At 41.1% G+C, this 18595-nt stretch overlaps 1 protein-coding gene across 1 annotated transcript; it reads right to left on the minus strand.

Moving 5' to 3' along the window:
- Positions 1-751: 751 nt before the first annotated feature.
- Positions 752-14866, minus strand: LOC308101704 (cysteine and histidine-rich domain-containing protein 1). Its single transcript, XM_080451153.1, has 11 exons — positions 14595-14866; positions 12153-12202; positions 10351-10407; positions 7173-7333; positions 5236-5339; positions 4844-4896; positions 3665-3735; positions 3475-3577; positions 2314-2433; positions 1846-1908; positions 752-1207 (listed from the first exon to the last, which is right to left on the minus strand). Exons 1-11 carry the CDS (start codon positions 14659-14661, stop codon positions 773-775), a joined length of 1284 nt encoding a protein of 427 aa, XP_080307279.1. The 5' UTR covers positions 14662-14866; the 3' UTR covers positions 752-772.
- Between the last annotated feature and the right edge of the window lie 3729 nt (positions 14867-18595).

Genomic DNA, 18595 nt, shown 5'->3' on the forward strand with positions numbered 1-18595 from the left:
GGACTTCACGTCTGCTATACAATTACAATACCAGTGGTTCTACAACTTTTTAAGTTCAAGGACCACCATAGCTCTGAGAGTAATGGACCCCGTAAGCCGTAAGGGTCCATTTGGTTCCATTTGCACTCTCTCAGAGTTACAGTTCTGTAAGGGTTCATTTGGAACCCCCTATAGGAATCTTTAAAGGGAACCGTTAGGGAATAGGACCGTTAAGAGGGAATCGTTAAGGAACCCGAATCTTTTTTGCGTATAATCCATGTTGGCATTTTTCTAAAATACTGACATTGTTGTGATCTTTGTAAACTGCCAATAAAGTATTCTATCTATATTTTGATTGCAAATGCTTTCTCGTACTTTTACATTTGAATGCAGGGCTTTCTAACAGAGTATTTCTACATTGTGGTATTGCTACTTTTACTTAAGTAAAAAAAAAAGAACTAAATCTTCTTCCACCACTGCAAGTGTCTTGGTGTCAGAAGGACCGGAGAACCAAACGTCCATCTATCTCCCTCTGTCTGTCTGTCGGTCTGTCTGTCTGTCTGTCTGTCTGTCTGTCTGTCTGTCTGTCTGTCTGTCTGTCTGTCTGTCTGTCTGTCTGTCTGTCGGTCTGTCGGTCTGTCGGTCTGTCGGTCTGTCGGTCTGTCGGTCTGTCTGTCTGTCTGTCTGTCTGTCTGTCTGTCTGTCTGTCTGTCTGTCTGTCGGTCTGTCGGTCTGTCGGTCGGTCGGTCTGTCTGTCTGTCTGTCTGTCTGTCTGTCTGTCTGTCTGTCTGTCTCAGTCCTCCAGGTCCGGCATGTCGTCGATCGCTTTGCCCTTCTGCTCGTCTTTCTCCAGAATCCCCTTCTTGTCCTCCACCACGTTCTGTATCACGTAGTGGGACTCCTTCTTTATCCTCTCCTCCTCCTCGTCCCGGGCTTTCTTCTTCCCCTCCAGCTCGTCCAGCTGCTTCCTCCACTCCTCCTCCTCGGGCCTCATCTTGGGGTCGTGGGCCCACTCCTCGTCCGAGTCGCTGATGTCGTCGTCGTCGATGTCCCAGTTGGCTTGCTGCAGGGCGGCGTCCTCGGCCTCGTTGACGTCGTCGAGGGGCTCGGGCTCCGCCTTGTGGTTGGGGTCCTCCAGCTTGCCCCAGGCCACCGAGTCGGCCTTACGCAGGGTCACCTCCGTCTTGGAGGGAACCATGTTGACGGAGCTCTTCTTGATGTCAACCACCTGGATGGAGGGAGGGAGAGAGAGAGAGAGAGAGAGGGGGGGGGGAAATGATATGGATGGAGAGAGAGAGAGAGTAGGAAGGAAAGATAAGGCAAGAGGGGAGATAGAGGGTCATTATAGGAATTATATAGGTTTTTTGGTCGTGACCCAAAAGAGAAATTTGATGTCTTCCTGGGACCCAAACTAGTGAAAATAGCTGATCTACAAGCTCACAACGCGCCGCGATGCAACACATTGTGAGCCTGTAGATCTGCTATTTTCACTACTTCTAAAAAATATTTATATATATTTTTTGATAGAAAAGAAATTAGAAAAAATAAATTGAAAATCTTTTGATGTGTGTACAGTATATATATATATATATATATATATATATATATATATATATATATATATATATATATATATATATATATATATATATATATATATATATATATATATATATATATATATATATATATATATATATATATATATATATATATATATATATATATATATATATATATATATATATATATATATATATATATATATATATATATATATATATATAGTCCCATAGGCCAATATGTTGGAGTTACACTTTAAGCACAACTAGTATCGTTGTTACTCTTATCATTCCAAGTACTCACCCCCCAAAAGTGGAATTCTTTGGTAAAGACCTTATTCTCCTCAAATTGGATTTTGCAGGAGAGCTACAGAGAGAGAAATGTTCAACGTCAAATCAAATCAACCATGGTTGACTGAAATTCAAAATGGCAGAAAACATGCAGGAATACTACAGAAACATGACACAGATAGAAGACCAACAACAAGTTACAGCATCGGTACACACCAAGAGGCCAGAGAGTCAACTACGAGCAAAGGCCTAGAAATAGCAGATCTACAAGCTCACAGTGTGATGCATTGTGAGCTTGTAGATTGGCTAATTAATAATATCATCAAGTACGATTTCACGATTGTGACAGCCTCTGTGTGTGTGTGTGTGTGTGTGTGTGTGTGTGTGTGTGTGTGTGTGTGTGTGTGTGTGTGTGTGTGTGTGTGTGTGTGTGTGTGTGTGTGTGTGTGTGTGTGTGTGTGTGTGTGTGTGTGTAACTCACCACTGTGCGATTACCCTCTATGCAGGACAAAGCTGGGTTGGGGTTTTTGGAATAGATGGTCACCACGACGGTGTTGCCCGTCTGGTGCCAGTCAAACCTGCATGCCACCTTCTTCTTGCCCTGCAACACACACACATACAGCTTTGTATTACTATGCATGTGAGGACATCAACATTTTGGGACGCTGATTTTACGGATGCCATTTTGTAAATAAATTGGCTTTTTTAACCGTAAGGCTAAAGCCGAAGAATAGCAGATCTACAAGCGTCCACAAGTGTCACAACGCGTGGCGCTGCGACGCGTTGTGAGCTTATAGATCAGCAATTTTTCCGTGCATGACTCTGGCACGCAACTATGTATAAATCATGTTTAACTCTAATTCCAATCCCTAAACCTAACCTCTAAATGTAAGGTTTGGCCCTTTGGCCAGACCGCACCAATGCAACTAGTCGCAACTCCTTGGAACTCCTTGCAACAAAACAGTTTTAAGGTCAACCGCACCAGTGCAACTCCTTGCAACTGCCATTGCGGATACTACTTAATCACACTACAGCCAGCCTCACACAAAAGCATCAAAAGTAGCAGATACACAAGCTCAGAGCTTGTAGATCTACTACTTTTGATGCTTTTGAATTTGAATCCTGAAACATAGCCTGTGTGCGTGCGGTAGTTTATCATCAGTGGTGTAGGCCTACAGGCCTGTGTACGGTAGTTATCACAGTGGTTCTCAACCTGTGGGTCCCCACATGATTTTGGAGGGGTCCCCAGGTGACAGTTTAAGGACTTTTAAGACCCTTTTAATACCTAAAAAAATAAACTACTATTAAAAAAATAAAGAAAAAAGACCATTACTACATCAAAAGTAATCACCAAACTGGTCAAACACTGGCCAAATTGTCAAATAATATAAGACATTTTATAAAGAAAATTAATAATTGAAAATAGCAGATCTACAAGCTCACAGGTTGCGAGGCATCGTGGGCTTGTAGATCAGCTATTTTCACAATATTTATCTGTGGAACCGAGTCAGACAAAACGCCTCAACTCCCGCAATTCCAAGTGCTTATCAGGGTGGGGGGTCCCCAGTTCAAATATGATTATTTTGGGGGGTCAAGGCCTGAAAAGGTTGAGAACCACCGGGTTATCAGAACAGGCCTATACCTGTTTGGCGATCCAGAGGTGCTCCCCCGTGCTGCAGCCCTTCTGATCCAGAAAGGCATTGAAGTCTAGGGTCTTTATACAACAACAGCTCCAGTACTTATACCTGGAAGTCAGATCACATACAGTAGTTATTATTTACTTAACTGCATCAACTACAGATGATACATGTTTATTTGTGATTGTCTCTTACCCCTCGTGGAAGACAGGTGCTCCGGGGTGATGGGTGCAGACTTCCAGGTCTGTCGCAGGGCCTTCGAAGGTCTGAACACAGACAAACAAGTGAATAACCAATTCACTGTAGACCTGAGGCCAATTTTAAAAACACCTTCAAATCCTAACCTAAGTTTTCAGAACAACATCATGAGATCTCCATATATGGGCCATAATGGCGACAAGGACTGATAGATAGAGAGCTCTCCATATATGGGCAGTCGGATTGGTGGTGTGTCATATGTGTAATGTTCCATGACAAATTATATTGCTAATATATAGCAACATCTAAAATGACACAGACGCTTTCTCGGATTAAGGATAATTCCTTTTAACAGGACGTTCATGAAAGTCCTTGCGGGTTCGTTTCCAATGAGGGCCTGTGAGCAATTAGGGATTAAGAGTCTTGCTCAGGGACAAATTTCATTTCATCGACACATATGCTGGCGTGGCCTGGAATCGTACCTGGGGCAACCAGGGCCTCTGGCTCCCTAGGCGGGCTCACTAACCACTCAGCTATGGCCACCTCCATTGAATTGATGGAAAGGTATAACAACGAAGAGGCTTTAAGTTTCCAGGTCTAAGGGATAAACTAAATAAAACAAATGCTAAACAACTAAGTTACAAAATTGTTTCCAAGAATAAACATGATTGAATCATGAGTATTGGATTTGTTCTATTGTGACGTTAATGTAACCTGCCATCTGGCCACTAGATGGAGCTCTTGAAGCACAGCTGAGGATGACTTGGATAGACAGGACTTCAGGCAAGCAGCATGGCATTGCTGTTAACTAGCTGTCTGTGTGTGTGTGTGTGTGTGTGTGTGTGTGTGTGTGTGTGTGTGTGTGTGTGTGTGTGTGTGTGTGTGTGTGTGTGTGTGTGTGTGTGTGTGTGTGTGTGTGTGCGTGTGCGTAACTTTGCTACTTTCACTTGGCACTTCTGTGAGCTGTGTCCTAAAATAGTCATCAGTCTGACATCAGCAAAAGGCAACAGATTTATCATCTGCGACAGGAGCTGTTTCACACTCACTCACACACACACACACACACACACACACACACACACACACACACACACACACACACACACACACACACACACACACACACACACACACACACACACACACACACACACACACACAGGGAGGGACACTTACTGATTGGCATCCTGAATTCTTGCATCGCGTCCCTTGTCGGACTTCCTCTCCCTCTGATGGATGGATGGATGAAGAGAGAGAGAGAGAGAGAGAGAGAGAGAGAGAGAGAGAGAGAGAGAGAGAGAGAGAGAGAGAGAGAGAGAGAGAGAGAGGGGGGGAGAGATGGGGGGGTTGACAGAGGGAGAAAGAGAGTGAGTCAGGGGAGGAGGGAATGATTGGACAGAGAAAGAGAGAGGAAAGTGAAAATTAGAGAAGAGGGGGAAGGAGGGTAATGGAAGAGAAGAGAGAATGGGGGAATTAAGTACTGTGGCACGATTTCCTATAAGTTCTAAGGACTTTGAAAAGTACAAAGTGTCTATCAGACACACACAAAGCAGTAGGTAGGCACTGACCTTTCTTCTCTTGCTCGGCTTTGGAGCTGATGTCGAATTTCTTCATAATCTGACATAGAGACGCAGAAGCCTTCAGGGGAAGCTTGGTCTTTGCCTCGTCCAAACTACATACACACACACACACATATGTATCGATTTACAACAAAATACAACAGAAATAAAATAAGGCAGTATAGTTCGCAAACTTTTCCTTGCCACGGAACTGTAAATAGCCAAGGCCTCTAGCTGTGGCCCCCTTAACATGAAATGGGTGGAAAGTAACTAAGTACATTTAGTTAAAGGAGAATTCCGGACAAATTAAGTGTTATCTTTCATGTCTCGTTACTCACCTAGCGACGTAAAAAGTGGCGTTCTTTTTTTCCATATATTCCCCTGTCGTCATTTTTTAAACACCCTCCGTTGTTATAATGGGAGCGCGAGGGTTAGTGAAGTTCGTCTATTATAACCGACGCAATGTTATTTTTTTCTCTACTACGATTCATTGTAGAGTCTCATGATAGTCAAACATGCGCTGAAAATTCCTGCGAGCCTGCCGTTAATGGCGAACGATTTAACACTGGTTGCTTGTTTCCAGAATCTGGCAACACGAGTTGCCAGGTTCTGGAAAGAAACAAGCATCCAGTGTTAAAAAATGACGACAGGGGAATATATGGAAAAAAAGAACGCCACTTTTTACGTCGCTAGGTGAGTAACGAGACATGAAAGATAACACTTAATTTGTCCGGAATTCTCCTTTAAGTACTGTACTTAAGTACAATTTTGAGGTATTTGTACTTTACTTGAGTATTTCCAATTTCCAATATTTTTACTTCTACTCCACTACATCTCAGAGGCAAATATTGTACTTTTACTCCACTACATTTACTATCGCGACGCGTTGTGAGCTTGTAGATCGGCTATTTTCAAATATTTAGTACTTTTACTTTTTTATGCCAATACTTCTGTACTTTTACTCAAGTACATTTTTAATTCTGGACTTTTACTTGTAACAGAGTATTTTTATATTGCAGAATTTATACTTTTACTTAAGTAAAGAATTTGAGTACTTTTTCCACCACTGGAAATGGCTTATAAAAAAAAACCTGAAAATACACAAAGCCTTTTTTGAGCTTGTATATCTGCTATTTTTGCAGAATGTTTGTCCCAGAATAGTGACACTAGGGTTCGTGTGGTTAAAAATGCAAGTACAGACTCAGTCACCTTGGTTTTATGTGCTACTGATAGAGTCAACTCATGTCAATGAAACCATGTTCACAAATCCTATCTCATTATGCAAAGTGTACTGATCTAATTATATACCACACAGTAAAATAGGTTAATCTTTCAAGGACGCAATTTGATTTGTGTTGCGTTTCATGCATGTGCACTTGACCGATGTGTCCTTGAGCAAAAGGATTCATACATTTGGAGTTGTAGACCAGCCCTCAGTCACATTGTTTTACAAACAGCATCACAGGTGTTCAAAATATAGTCTGCTATGTATTCGGATGACGTAATAGTTAAAATAGCAACCGACAAGCCCATACGGTGTCACATTGTGGCGTGTTGTGACACATTGTAGATCTGTTATTTGTTTTATAATAAAAAGCAAGATTTGGGGGTTTTGACAAATTTGCCCAAAATAGGGACACCAGGGTTAATGTGGTTAATATTAACCACTCTAATATTTTTTTTGTAAAATGTAATATTACACTAGCCTTTGAACAAGGCTTACACAACACAATGATAGCAGGTGAGCAGTTCATGAAAATGGTTACACACACACACACACACACACACACACACACACACACACACACACACACACACACACACACACACACACACACACACACACACACACACACACACACACACACACACACACACACACACACACACACACACACACACACACACACACACACACACACACACGCACACACACACTCACACACCTCAACTTGGTCTTCTCTTTCTGCAGGGCCTCTGCTGACTTGGGTCCCCGGTAGATGATCTCCTGCCCGCTGCTGTGTTTCATGTCGCTCTTGTCTGACAACACCTCCGGCCGCAAGGGCTCCTGGGGCTTCTCGTTACTGTGGCGTCCGCGGGTGCAGCCCTGAAACCAGAGAGATGGTTCACAACAGACCGGTCACTTCAGGCGTCTAGCGAGAAGGTTCACCTGATATGACACTTAATTCGTTTTTGGAGTAATTCTTGATATTTCTTCTAGTGCCTTTTGGCAAACTAGCCTCACTCTAGCCCAGGGGTGGGCAGCATTTTGTTTTCAAGGAGCCACCCTGACTTTGTTTAAAGGACGACTTCACCCATTTTCAACCTATCTTCATATAATAGGTCCTCACTAATGCTCATGATATAATGGTACAATTTTTTTCTAATCAGTCTGTGTCTCAGAGGAGGGCTATAGACAGTTCAGAAACCCGTCTACCAGTGACATCATCCATGGGGAATCCAAGCTAATAGAAACTGCAGGCTTTGTATTCCTGGAAAGTTGCAATGCAATAATAGATCCCAATGTTCTCGCCTTAATAAAAATATGAATCAATTTTTTTTAATATTTTTGGAGAAAAAAAATCCTGCCTAACGGTGATGTCACTGGTAGACGGGTTTCTGGACAGTCCACAGCCCTCCTATGAGACACAGACCAAGTAGAACAAAATTGTATAATTTTATCATGAGCATTAGTGAGGACCTATTATATGAAGATAGGTTGAAAATGGGTGAAGTCGTCCTTTAAGTGAGTGAAGGGCCACACGTTGGACAATTGAAATGCAACACATAGTGCTTATTTAATTATGTTAAAATGAATTTGTTGTTGACAGACTGGTTTACAATAGGGTCAACTATGTTTTTTTTGTTTTTGTTTTTACAGCTGTAGTGTATCACTCACATTATTGCATTTTTGCATTATGTTATAAATATTGACCCAAGGCAGACTGTTTCACTGTTACAGTACATTATAAACATTTAACATTTGAGTACATACAAATGGAATATAGAACGCATGTATGCACTCAAATGGTACATATAAATTACTATTATTACACTTGGTTGAATGCTTGATTCTGATTGGTCAATCACTGAATTCAGCGGTGTGTTATTTCCGGATAATGACTGATGAGCTCTATAACAGACTTGTCTAATCAAAGGCTCAGAGCACCTGGCTCATATCAATCTGCGCTGCTTGATTTTGTGCCGTATCCAACATGACACCCAATGTCATTGACAGCTAAACGTTGCTCTCAATAATGTTTTGAAGCGAGAATAGACAATGCAATAACCGAAAATGTATTCTATTTGATCAACACTTCCTTGTTTTCCGAGGCGACCGTGTCCGCCCAATGCAACACTTATGGAATACTTTCATTGCCATAAACAAGGAAATACTTCGTTTTGTTGTTACTTTTGTGTCAATTTATTAATTTATTAATTAAGTAGCCGTGTAGCAGTAGCAGGATGATTAGTCTAATCAACCTGTCTGGACTTATTTATCAATAATGACGGGCGACCCGTCGATTATCCCTTGCTTAATTGGAGTCGAGTTAAGTTAGCTAAATTAATGCTGTCTTTTAGTTTGTAGATGTTTTGGGGGGTCATTTAGTTTTTCTTTGAGGACTTCGAGGTCCGGATTGAGATGGTCAAAGGGCCTGGTCCGGCCCTCGGGCCATATGTCCGATGTCTGCTCTAGCCGCAAGCAACTTAGATGCTATAAATGCTATCTGCATCTAAGTTGCATCACCCTCCATTGACAGCCCATTCATGAAACAGAAAAGTCCTATCTGATACAAACGACAATAAACTCTCCAATATTGCACCTGTATGGATATCTTGGGTTAGCTGATGGCTGGGTGGGGTTGTTACATTCCTACATTCCTGCGCTATTGTTCTATAGTGTTAACGGCCGGCGCGTCTCTCACGGCCGTCGCGGGCACCATTTGAACCTTCAGAGAGCTGCTTTGCGCTATAGTCATGGAAATTAGATTGGGCCCCGATCTGAGGGGCTCATCAGCTGAGTGAGGGGGCTGTGGACCCGAGGCCCCCACGCGATTGGCGCCCCTGTTATGAGCAGCTTTCTCTCCATAAATTCTGTGCAGTGATTATTTTTCAAGTTTGGAAGCACTCGTTTTCCATAACTCAGCTACCTGCTACCTCCTGCATAATGTGCAATTTTGAAACAGGCGGTGTACACAGGACGTTGAGTGATTTAGTGTAGTGATGTAGTAAATACAGTATACATGAGTCTCTACTATACATATACAGTACAGTAAACACACAACCATTTAGGTACCATTATGACCATGTCCCATGCTGTACTGTACTCTGCATTTTTCTAACTTTTTAGAGTTGCAGATCCCTTGTAAGCATTGAAATGTTCCCCGGACCAAATTTTCATGAAATGCTGAGCCCGATGTAGGGGGAAATATATTGGCCTGCCTATAATTTAGGAACATGGTTAAATACCTTTTGTTTGCTGGGCACAAAAAACGTGTGCTCAGCGAATTAGGAGCCTTTTGTACATATTATGGTATGATGAACCACTGACATCTGTAGACCTGGTGTGCATGCATGCATGCATGCATGCATGCATGCATGCGTGTGTGTGTGTGTGTGTGTGTGTGTGTGTGTGTGTGTGTGTGTGTGTGTGTGTGTGTGTGTGTGTGTGTGTGTGTGTGTGTACATATACCTGATAAACACTTAAAGCCTACACGCGCGCGCACGCCTACACACACACACACACACACACACACACACACACACACACACACACACACACACACACACACACACACACACACACACACACACACACACACACACACACACACACACACACACACACACACACACACACACACACACACACACAGATGTCAGTGGTTCATCATACCATAATATGTACAAAAGGCTCTTAATTTGCTAAGCACATGTTTTTTGTGCTCAGCGGTTTCAGTAAAGCAGTGCCTTTCACGGATCCCCTGAACCCAACCTGCAGACCCCAGTTTGAGCTTGTCATTAAAATGTACAACTCCTGCAAATGAGGATTATAAATGAACTAAATTAGCTACAGTAGACATGTACTGTACTGTTCTATTGTGCTGTGCTCAGTGCTTTTACCTTGATGTCCAGGAACTCTGAGAAGTCTGTTGTCCTCTTCCTACAGCAGGACCAGCCCTGGAGAGAGAGAGAGGCAGGCAGACAGACAGACAGACAGACAGACAGACAGACAGACAGACAGACAGACAGACAGACAGACAGACAGACAGACAGACAGACAGACAGACAGACAGACAGACAGACAGACAGACAGACAGACAGACAGACAGACAGACAGACAGACAGACAGACAGACAGACAGACAGACAGACAGACAGACAGACAGACAGACAGACATGGGTTGGAGTTAAAGTATATGAATGAATGAATGAATGATTGAATTAATTAATTAATATTTTACTTCCATGTCAGGACAATTGCTTGACCCATACCACATGGAATTATCAGACACATCAATTAAAACAAAAACATTCCAGTGTATTACCCAACCGGCAACTCATGATACAACTTGATTGTGAACAACAGTATATACAGTACATACATTCATACAGACCTGCACATATATATATATCAAATATATTAAAAAATAAGTGAAAGTTTGTCTATTATATCTATCCCACTCTTTATAAAGATATTCTGAAAATGCAAAAAAAGGAAATTCTATTAAAGCACCATTCTGACAATCTATCAGATTTAGATCAGGGATGCAGACTTTTAAACAATATTTGTCTCAGATTATGATACAAAGGACAATCTAAAATAAAATGAGACAATATTCACGTATTCTATCCTCCTCAGCTACGCCCCTATTTCTTGCTGTTTCGATATGTAATGGCAGAATGCCACATCGTATCTGCGCACAAAGTGACCTCTAACTTTTAGCCAAATTATACAAAACATATTTTTCACATTAATAATCTTTTTAAAATAAACAATGTGTTCATTGCCTGCCAATAACGCATATATGCGTTCTTTAGAATCCATCACTTGCCTGCCAATAACGCATATATGCGTTTTTAGAAGAAAGAAAAAATATTATTATTATTATAATTTTTTTTCACTTTTTTTTAAAAAATTTGACCCAAGGAGATATGATTTTTTGAAGATCTAGACTCCTATCCACTTCCTTGTTAACTTAAAACTTAAAATTCGGTATCTCGGCTCCTGAGTACTTTTTGTTTTTTCAATGAAAAATCTCTGGCAGACAACTGCAAAAAATCTGAAATAATTCTGGCAGTCAATCGGTTAATAATCTTTTTTAAATAAACAATGTCTTCTTAATTTTGGCTTTTGCCAAATTTCTTCAGCCCAAGCTTGTATGCATTTCGCATGGATTCTGTTTTTAAACTCCTCCACATTTACAGTTGTTCTTTGGAAATAATGTTCTGCCAGACCACATTCCCGTAATAAATCAAATATTTCAGAGACCTATTCCCCTTCAACAGACAGACCCCCCCCCAAAAAAAATTGGCTAGCCACCCTATTGGCAAACCCAGCAACCGCTGTTCCAGAGACTCACCATGCTGGCATTCCATCTAATTTCACAGGAGTATAAACACGTCAATAAACAATTGAGATTATTTTTATCGGCCTGTGTGCCTGCCTGTCCATTGACCGTCTATAAATGTAATTTTAGTTTGATTGATTGATTGATTGAATACTTTATTAGTCAGAAATGTAAACAGCACGAATACAGTCAGACATTTGAGCAAAAAAGGATGACACAAAAAAGTCCTGGGGACCTGTTTCCATTGTGGTCCTATGTATTCAATTAATCAACATAGTATAAAAATAACACCAAAATAATCAGTAGTCATCCATGTTTACTGATATTAAACAGAAGACAGTGAATCCGTGTTTACCTTGAGAGCATCATGGAAGATGGGAACTCCTGGATGATGGAGACATGCCTCTGGAAGAGAAGGACAGACAGAAGAACGGCTTCATGAAAGAGCAGTTTAGGAAACAAAGTTCTGGACTTTTAATCAAGAGACACATTAACAGTGTGTCAAAATCTTTTTTTTTACTGTAAGCCTAAAGCCAAAAAAAGCAGATCTACAAGCTTGTAGATCGGCAATTTTTCGGTGCACGACACCAGCGTAACTCTATCTCTAATTCCTAAACCTAACCTCGAAATATCTAATCCTAAACATAACCCCAACCTGAATCTCTTTTTACCGCAAAATAACTATTTTTTCTTGTGAGGACCAGAAAAATGGTCCTCAGTGTCTATTTAGCAAATTCTACTATACTTGTGAGGACATTTGGTCCTCACAAGTATAGTAATACAAACACACACACACACACACACACACACACACACACACACACACACAATGAGCAGGGTATACGGCCTACCAGCTGTTCGTGAGGTGACAGTGTTTTGGGAAGTGTGTGTGTGTGTGTGTGTGTGTGTGTGTGTGTGTGTGTGTGTGTGTGTGTGTGTGTGTGTGTGTGTGTGTGTGTGTGTGTGTGTGTGTGTGTGTGTGTGTGTGTGTGTGTGTGTGTGTGTTCCATAAAAGGTGTGGTAACAGTTGCTAGAGAGGCTCGGTAATCCCTCCAGTGACACGTGGCTGACCATGCATGCTCTGGACTGACTGCCTGGAGAGAGATCGCTCTTAATTCATTTCATACAGTCTGACAGGCCTTGTATCAAAGAACCATTTCACCAAGAAGGCCACTTACAAAGCAATGACACAGACAGTTACTGCATGCAAGCCCCAAATGCTAAAACAATGTCACCTCTCTCTGGCCTTGATCTCTGTGATTTGAATTCTCCCTGCCTTCCTCTATCACTCCCCCACACAGAGAATCTGAATGTGTATTGAGTGGTGGATAAAGTACTCAAATTCTTTACTTAAGTAAAAGTATCAATACTGCAATATAAAAATACTCCGTTACAAGTAAAAGTCCAGAATTAAAAATTTACTTGAGTAAAAGTACAAAAGTATTGGCATTAAAATGTACTTAAAGTACCAAAAGTAAAAGTACAAAATATTTGAAAATAGCAGATCTACAAGCTCACAACGCGTCACGATGCGACGCGTTGTGAGCTTGTAGATCGGCTATTTTCAAATAGCCTAGGTATAAAATAGGGTTAAAGTGGTTAATGCATGTTTCATTATATCATAATTTATATCTGAAAAGTAACAAGTAACTAAAGTTTTCAAATAATTGTAGTGGAGTAAAAGTACAATATTTGCCTCTGAGATGTAGTGGAGTAGAAGTAAAAGTATTGGAAATTGGAAATACTCAAGTAAAGTACAAATACCTCAAAATTGTACTTAAGTACAGTACTTAAGTAAATGTACTTAGTTACTTAACACCACTGTATTGACTAGTTATCACATAAACTCACATTAGCTTGTAAGTATCTGAACGCAAATCAATACTCATCAGCATGTCTGCCACACACCAGTTAAGGAGCAACTCAGCCAGCTATCTGCATTCACCAAGAGATTAAAGACTAAATACAGAGTTGTAACTCCTAAACAATATAGAGTGGATATATATCTTGCACAACAACGCACCAAAAGGTTACAACAACTACTAAACCTGTTAGATCTAGACTCTTCCCTGAAGTTCACTGATTGATTGCCATATACTCTACTGTTTGTTTCTATACCGGTGGAAAATACATGCATGTCTAAGTGTTTCAAGGTAATGTTTCAAATTAAGAATTAGATTCTTGTATCTGCGTTATTAGTGGACTCTCTCATCTAGGGCAACTACAATCAGAATACATTGAAATTCCTAGGCCACCGGCATCAAGTAATCATAGACAAACACACAATTAGAATTCAAACCTAAGAACATTGAATGGTAAAAAGTAGTGGTGCAAAGTAACTAAGTACATGTACTCAAGTACTGTACTTAAGTAAAATTTTGAGGTATTTTTTACTTTACTGGAATATTTCCAATTCTCAATACTTTTACTTCTACTCCTTTACGTCTCCGAGGCAAAGGTTAGCACAATTATTTGAAAACGTTAGTTACTAGTATATTTAGATTATTATTACAAAACATAAATGAACCACTTCAGCCCTATACAGTTCGGCCATTTGAAAAAAGACGATCTACAAGCTCACGCTGCGACGCATTGTGAGCTTGTAGATCTGCTATTTTCAAAAGATTTTTGACTTGTGAAATGACACATTCTGCATAATGAGTACTTTCTACTTTTGGTACTTTAAATAAGAATAGAATATTTCTACATTGCAGTATTGATACTTTTACACAAGTAAAATAGGTGAGTACTTTTTCCACCACTGGTAAAAAGTCAGATGGACATTCATTCCTCTTACCATCATTGTTCTCCTTGGCCTCGAATTTTTTTCCACAGCCTTTGTTGTAACAGTAGAGCAGAGCCATGTTGGCCTATAGCAGTTTCAATACAGCAGTGTGGTTAAGACCTCTTTGTCTTTGCCCTATATATTTATTAAAGTTCCCTCTGTCTGTCTGTCCCTCTTTCTCTGGTGTGTTATTAGTCCTGCTCCAGAGTCTTAATCCTGCCACAGAACTTCCAGAACGTTCTCCAGACAAGCTGAGGTGACTTCCAGAGAGATCCACGAGGAGTGATCGCCTTCCAAAGTGAAGAGTGAAAGGGGGCTTCTCTCTCTCTCCCTCTTGCCTTCTGGTTGGGTCTTCAGTTGAATGAATGATAAAAATAGCACCTCACCCCCCCCCCCCTACCTTCTCTCACTCTCACAGCTGTCATATCTCATCTAAGGGGGGAGGGTGGGGGTGGGGGCACATTCCCATACTGCTGTGTGCTGGCAGGGGGGGCTGCTGCCTGTCACTGAGGTGATGGTGAGGACACCATTTGTCATCTAATGCAGTGGTTCTCAACCTTTTCAGGCTGCGACACCCCAGAATGATCATGTTTGAACTGGGGACCCCCCAAAATAATCATATTTGACACTCTCATAGCCTGTGGTCATTGTCACCTCAGTAGCCACACCCAGGCCTTCACATCGAAGTGTTTAGACTCTACATTATCATCTGAAAAGGGGGATTGAAGTGCACATTCTTCCTAGCCCCCCAGCCCCTCCGCCAGCATATCAGGTACGCTAATTCTTGTGGTTACAGATGGTGTACTATTTTGAGTAGTTTGAGTACTACGTAGCGTATACTGGTAGAACACACCACTGGCCCCCCCCCTATCTGAAAAGGTTTTGTGCCAGGGACCCCGAAAAGAGATGGTTTGTGTTCTTAGAAAAAGGTTCAAAATGATTCCAAATTCTTTCGCTATTTTGAGATTTTTCAAAAATAGCAAATCTACAAGCATACAACACATCATGATGCGACACGTTATATAGCGGTCGATCAGCTATTTGAACAGCTAAAGTAAGAAAAATAGGTGGTGTAAGATGTTAAAATGGGACTCTCTTCCCAGCTACACCACCACCAGCAACAACAACAAAGGTTTTTTACAGGTTCGCGCTCACTATAGGAGCATGGTCTGTGCAATGGCTGAGCCACCAGGCTGTGTGTGTGTGTGTGTGTGTGTGTGTGTGTGTGTGTGTGTGTGTGTGTGTGTGTGTGTGTGTGTGTGTGTGTGTGTGTGTGTGTGTGTGTGTGTGTGTGTGTGTGTGTGTGTGTGTGTGTGTGTGTGTGTGTGTGTGTGCGTGCGTGCGTGTGTGCGTGCGTGCGTGCGTGCGCGTGCGCGTGTGCGTGTGTGTGTGTGTGTGCATTCTGCATTGTGTTCTGCATGTCATTTGTCTACATCATTTATGTTTATCCTTCATTATGCAAGCCTTTCTTGGCAAGGTCCTCGGAGGAAAATGATATTACTTACAAGAAAAAGGTGAAATCAAATAACAAAATGCTCCTGGGAGTGGAACCCATGGAAACCCTGCCCGCACCAATATATATCGTCTCTGTCGGGCGGAAACCTCATATGTCCAAAACCGTTACTTCTCAGGATTCAAATTCAAAAGCATCAAAAAGTAGCAGATCTACAAGCTCAAAACGTGCCGCTTCGCGCCGCGTTTGGAGCTTGCAGATCTGCTACTTTTGATGCTTTTGTGTGACGCTGTAGTACGATCAAATAGGGCGTTAATTTACACACAAAAAAATATGGAGATAAGAGGTTTCTGCACGAGAGCGACGATATCTCCTGTCCCAAGCCTCCTCCTTCCTGATATATGGCCGATTATATCATTTTGACCTCGACGGTGACCTTGAATATTCCCTTGGAGGCAGCCTACTGATACATTCCCACCAAGTTTCATGGAAATCCACCTGGATATAAAGATGCATGCCAAGCCATGTCTGCAGGCCAGGCCTGATCTCAGTCTAAAGCAGTGGTTTTCAACCCTTTTCATATCAAGGGTCCATTATTTATTCGGCATTTGAGCCACAGATTTATCACCATTTTGATGAGATTTAGACTCTCACACCCAAAACTTAAGAATATTTTGTTGTCGTTGGATACGATTTTGTCCACAATTCCATGCTGTATTGACTGATGTTGTACAACAGACAAACATTTATTAAAATAACAATTCTTGAATTACGTAATGCAGATGTTTAACTATAATGTAACTTTTGAGAGCGTAAAATTAAACCAAATGGACCCGTAATGGTTTCATTTTACGCTCTCAAGAGTTCAAGATCTATAAGGGTCCATCATTTGGTTAGCAACTCTCCATCATTTCGCTGGGGACCACCTTGGACCCGCTCAAGGACCACTGGTGGTCCCCGGACCACTGGTTGAGAACCACTGATATAGATGCATGCCAGCCAGGTCTGCAGGGCCAGGCCTGATCCCAGTCTAAAGGATTACAGCAGTGAGGCGGCGCTGTCAAGATCTTTGAGGAATATGGATTGGTCTCCTGTTTTTTAAATGTGCAGCGGTGGATAAAAGCCTGGAGTTTTTTTAATAAATGGTTCGTTTTATTTTATTTTATCAGCTGTTGACAAACTCGCCCCCGTTGAAGTAGTTGATTAACTATTTGAACCCTCTAGCATCCTTATTCTGGCGGAAACACTCAGCAAAAAGAGCTTATGTAGATTGGTATACATTTTTAAACATAGATGATATTAATAGTAAATTATTATGCCTGTGTTATCAATACAGATGGTTATTTTCATGCTTTTAACAAAACAAAACAAAAAAATTGTGAATCCTTGTCTGAGACAAGGGTGTTATCTGGCAGATTGCACGTTTAGATGTAAACAAAAAAAGAAAAAAGAAACCAGACCAAAGCATTGTATAAATCGTATGAAATTCATATATATAAATCCTTTAAGAATAGATTTTCACACCAACATTTTTTTAATTTGAAATGTTTTGGTAGGACATGATTTGTCCCAATTCTCAAGAATGGGTAGATATTTGGTGTGGAGGGGAAAAAGAGCCCATCAAGTACAGAGACAACTCAGGTCCAGTTAAAACTAGAAGGTTTAAGTGGTTAAAGTTAGAACAGATTTGCTTGATCCATTAAAGGGGTAGTTCACCCCCGAAATGACTTTTTCCCATCGATTAGTCACCCCATGGAGACTTGAATTCATGGATATTTTTAGTTTTTTGTCGCATTCCTAAGCCAATCATTTGATGACCGGCAGCGGTTCCGGTAGGAGACACAAAGAGTCTCCTTTGTGTCTCCTAGCGGAAGCCCAAGCCTACCGTTCCGCTGGTCATCAAACTATTGGCTTACGAATGCGACATAAACCAAAAAGAAAACATGAATTCATGTCTCCATGGGGTGAGTAATCGATAAAAAAAGTTTTTTTTGCGGGTGAACTATCCCTTTAATACAATAAGTTTGGGGAGCTTTAAACCAGTGTGAGGATGTTTTACCGTCTCCTTGATTCTTGCCTTGAGGTCCAGCACCAGGCCTAAATACAGGTAGCCTAGAAGATGTGCACACAATATCCTCTGTGTAGTTAGAACAGAACCATGGATTAATGCTGACATTTTAAAGGCCATGACGTTAAGAAATGATTACTTTACCAAACATAGGAAATCTAAGGATGAGCAAGTGTTCAGTGAATATAAAAAAAACTTAGAAATGAGGTCGAATCGAATGATAAAAAAAGCTAAGACAGATTTCTTCAACGAGAAAATAGGAGAAAATAAGAACCCCCCCCCAAAAAATTATGGAAGTCTTTGAAACAGTAACAGACTTATAGACAAACACAACCCTGAACATGGATATTAGAAGGCACAATTACATTTGTCTTTAACTGCTTTTCAAAGCATCCATTTAAAGCAGTTAGGCTACTTGAGCTTTTAATTAAAAGGGGGGAAAACTTTGGGTGCAACAGCTTAAAAGAAATGAAGACATCTTCCCCCTGACGT

The sequence above is a fragment of the Gymnoscopelus braueri genome, assembly GCF_963280865.1.
Source record: "Gymnoscopelus braueri genome assembly, chromosome: 15".
NCBI classification, from domain to species: Eukaryota; Metazoa; Chordata; class Actinopteri; order Myctophiformes; family Myctophidae; genus Gymnoscopelus; species Gymnoscopelus braueri.

Bases quoted from the DNA above. Each gene is read 5' to 3' on its own strand.
- LOC308101704 (XM_080451153.1), bottom strand. From the start codon at position 14,661: ATGGCTCTGCTCTACTGTTACAACAAAGGCTGTGGAAAAAAATTCGAG. The intron at 12,203-14,594 runs GTAAGAGGAATG...CTTCTCTTCCAG, and splicing joins GGCCAAGGAGAACAATGATG to AGGCATGTCTCCATCATCCA. The intron at 7,334-10,350 runs GTAAAAGCACTG...CTCTGGTTTCAG, and splicing joins CAGAGTTCCTGGACATCAAG to GGCTGCACCCGCGGACGCCA.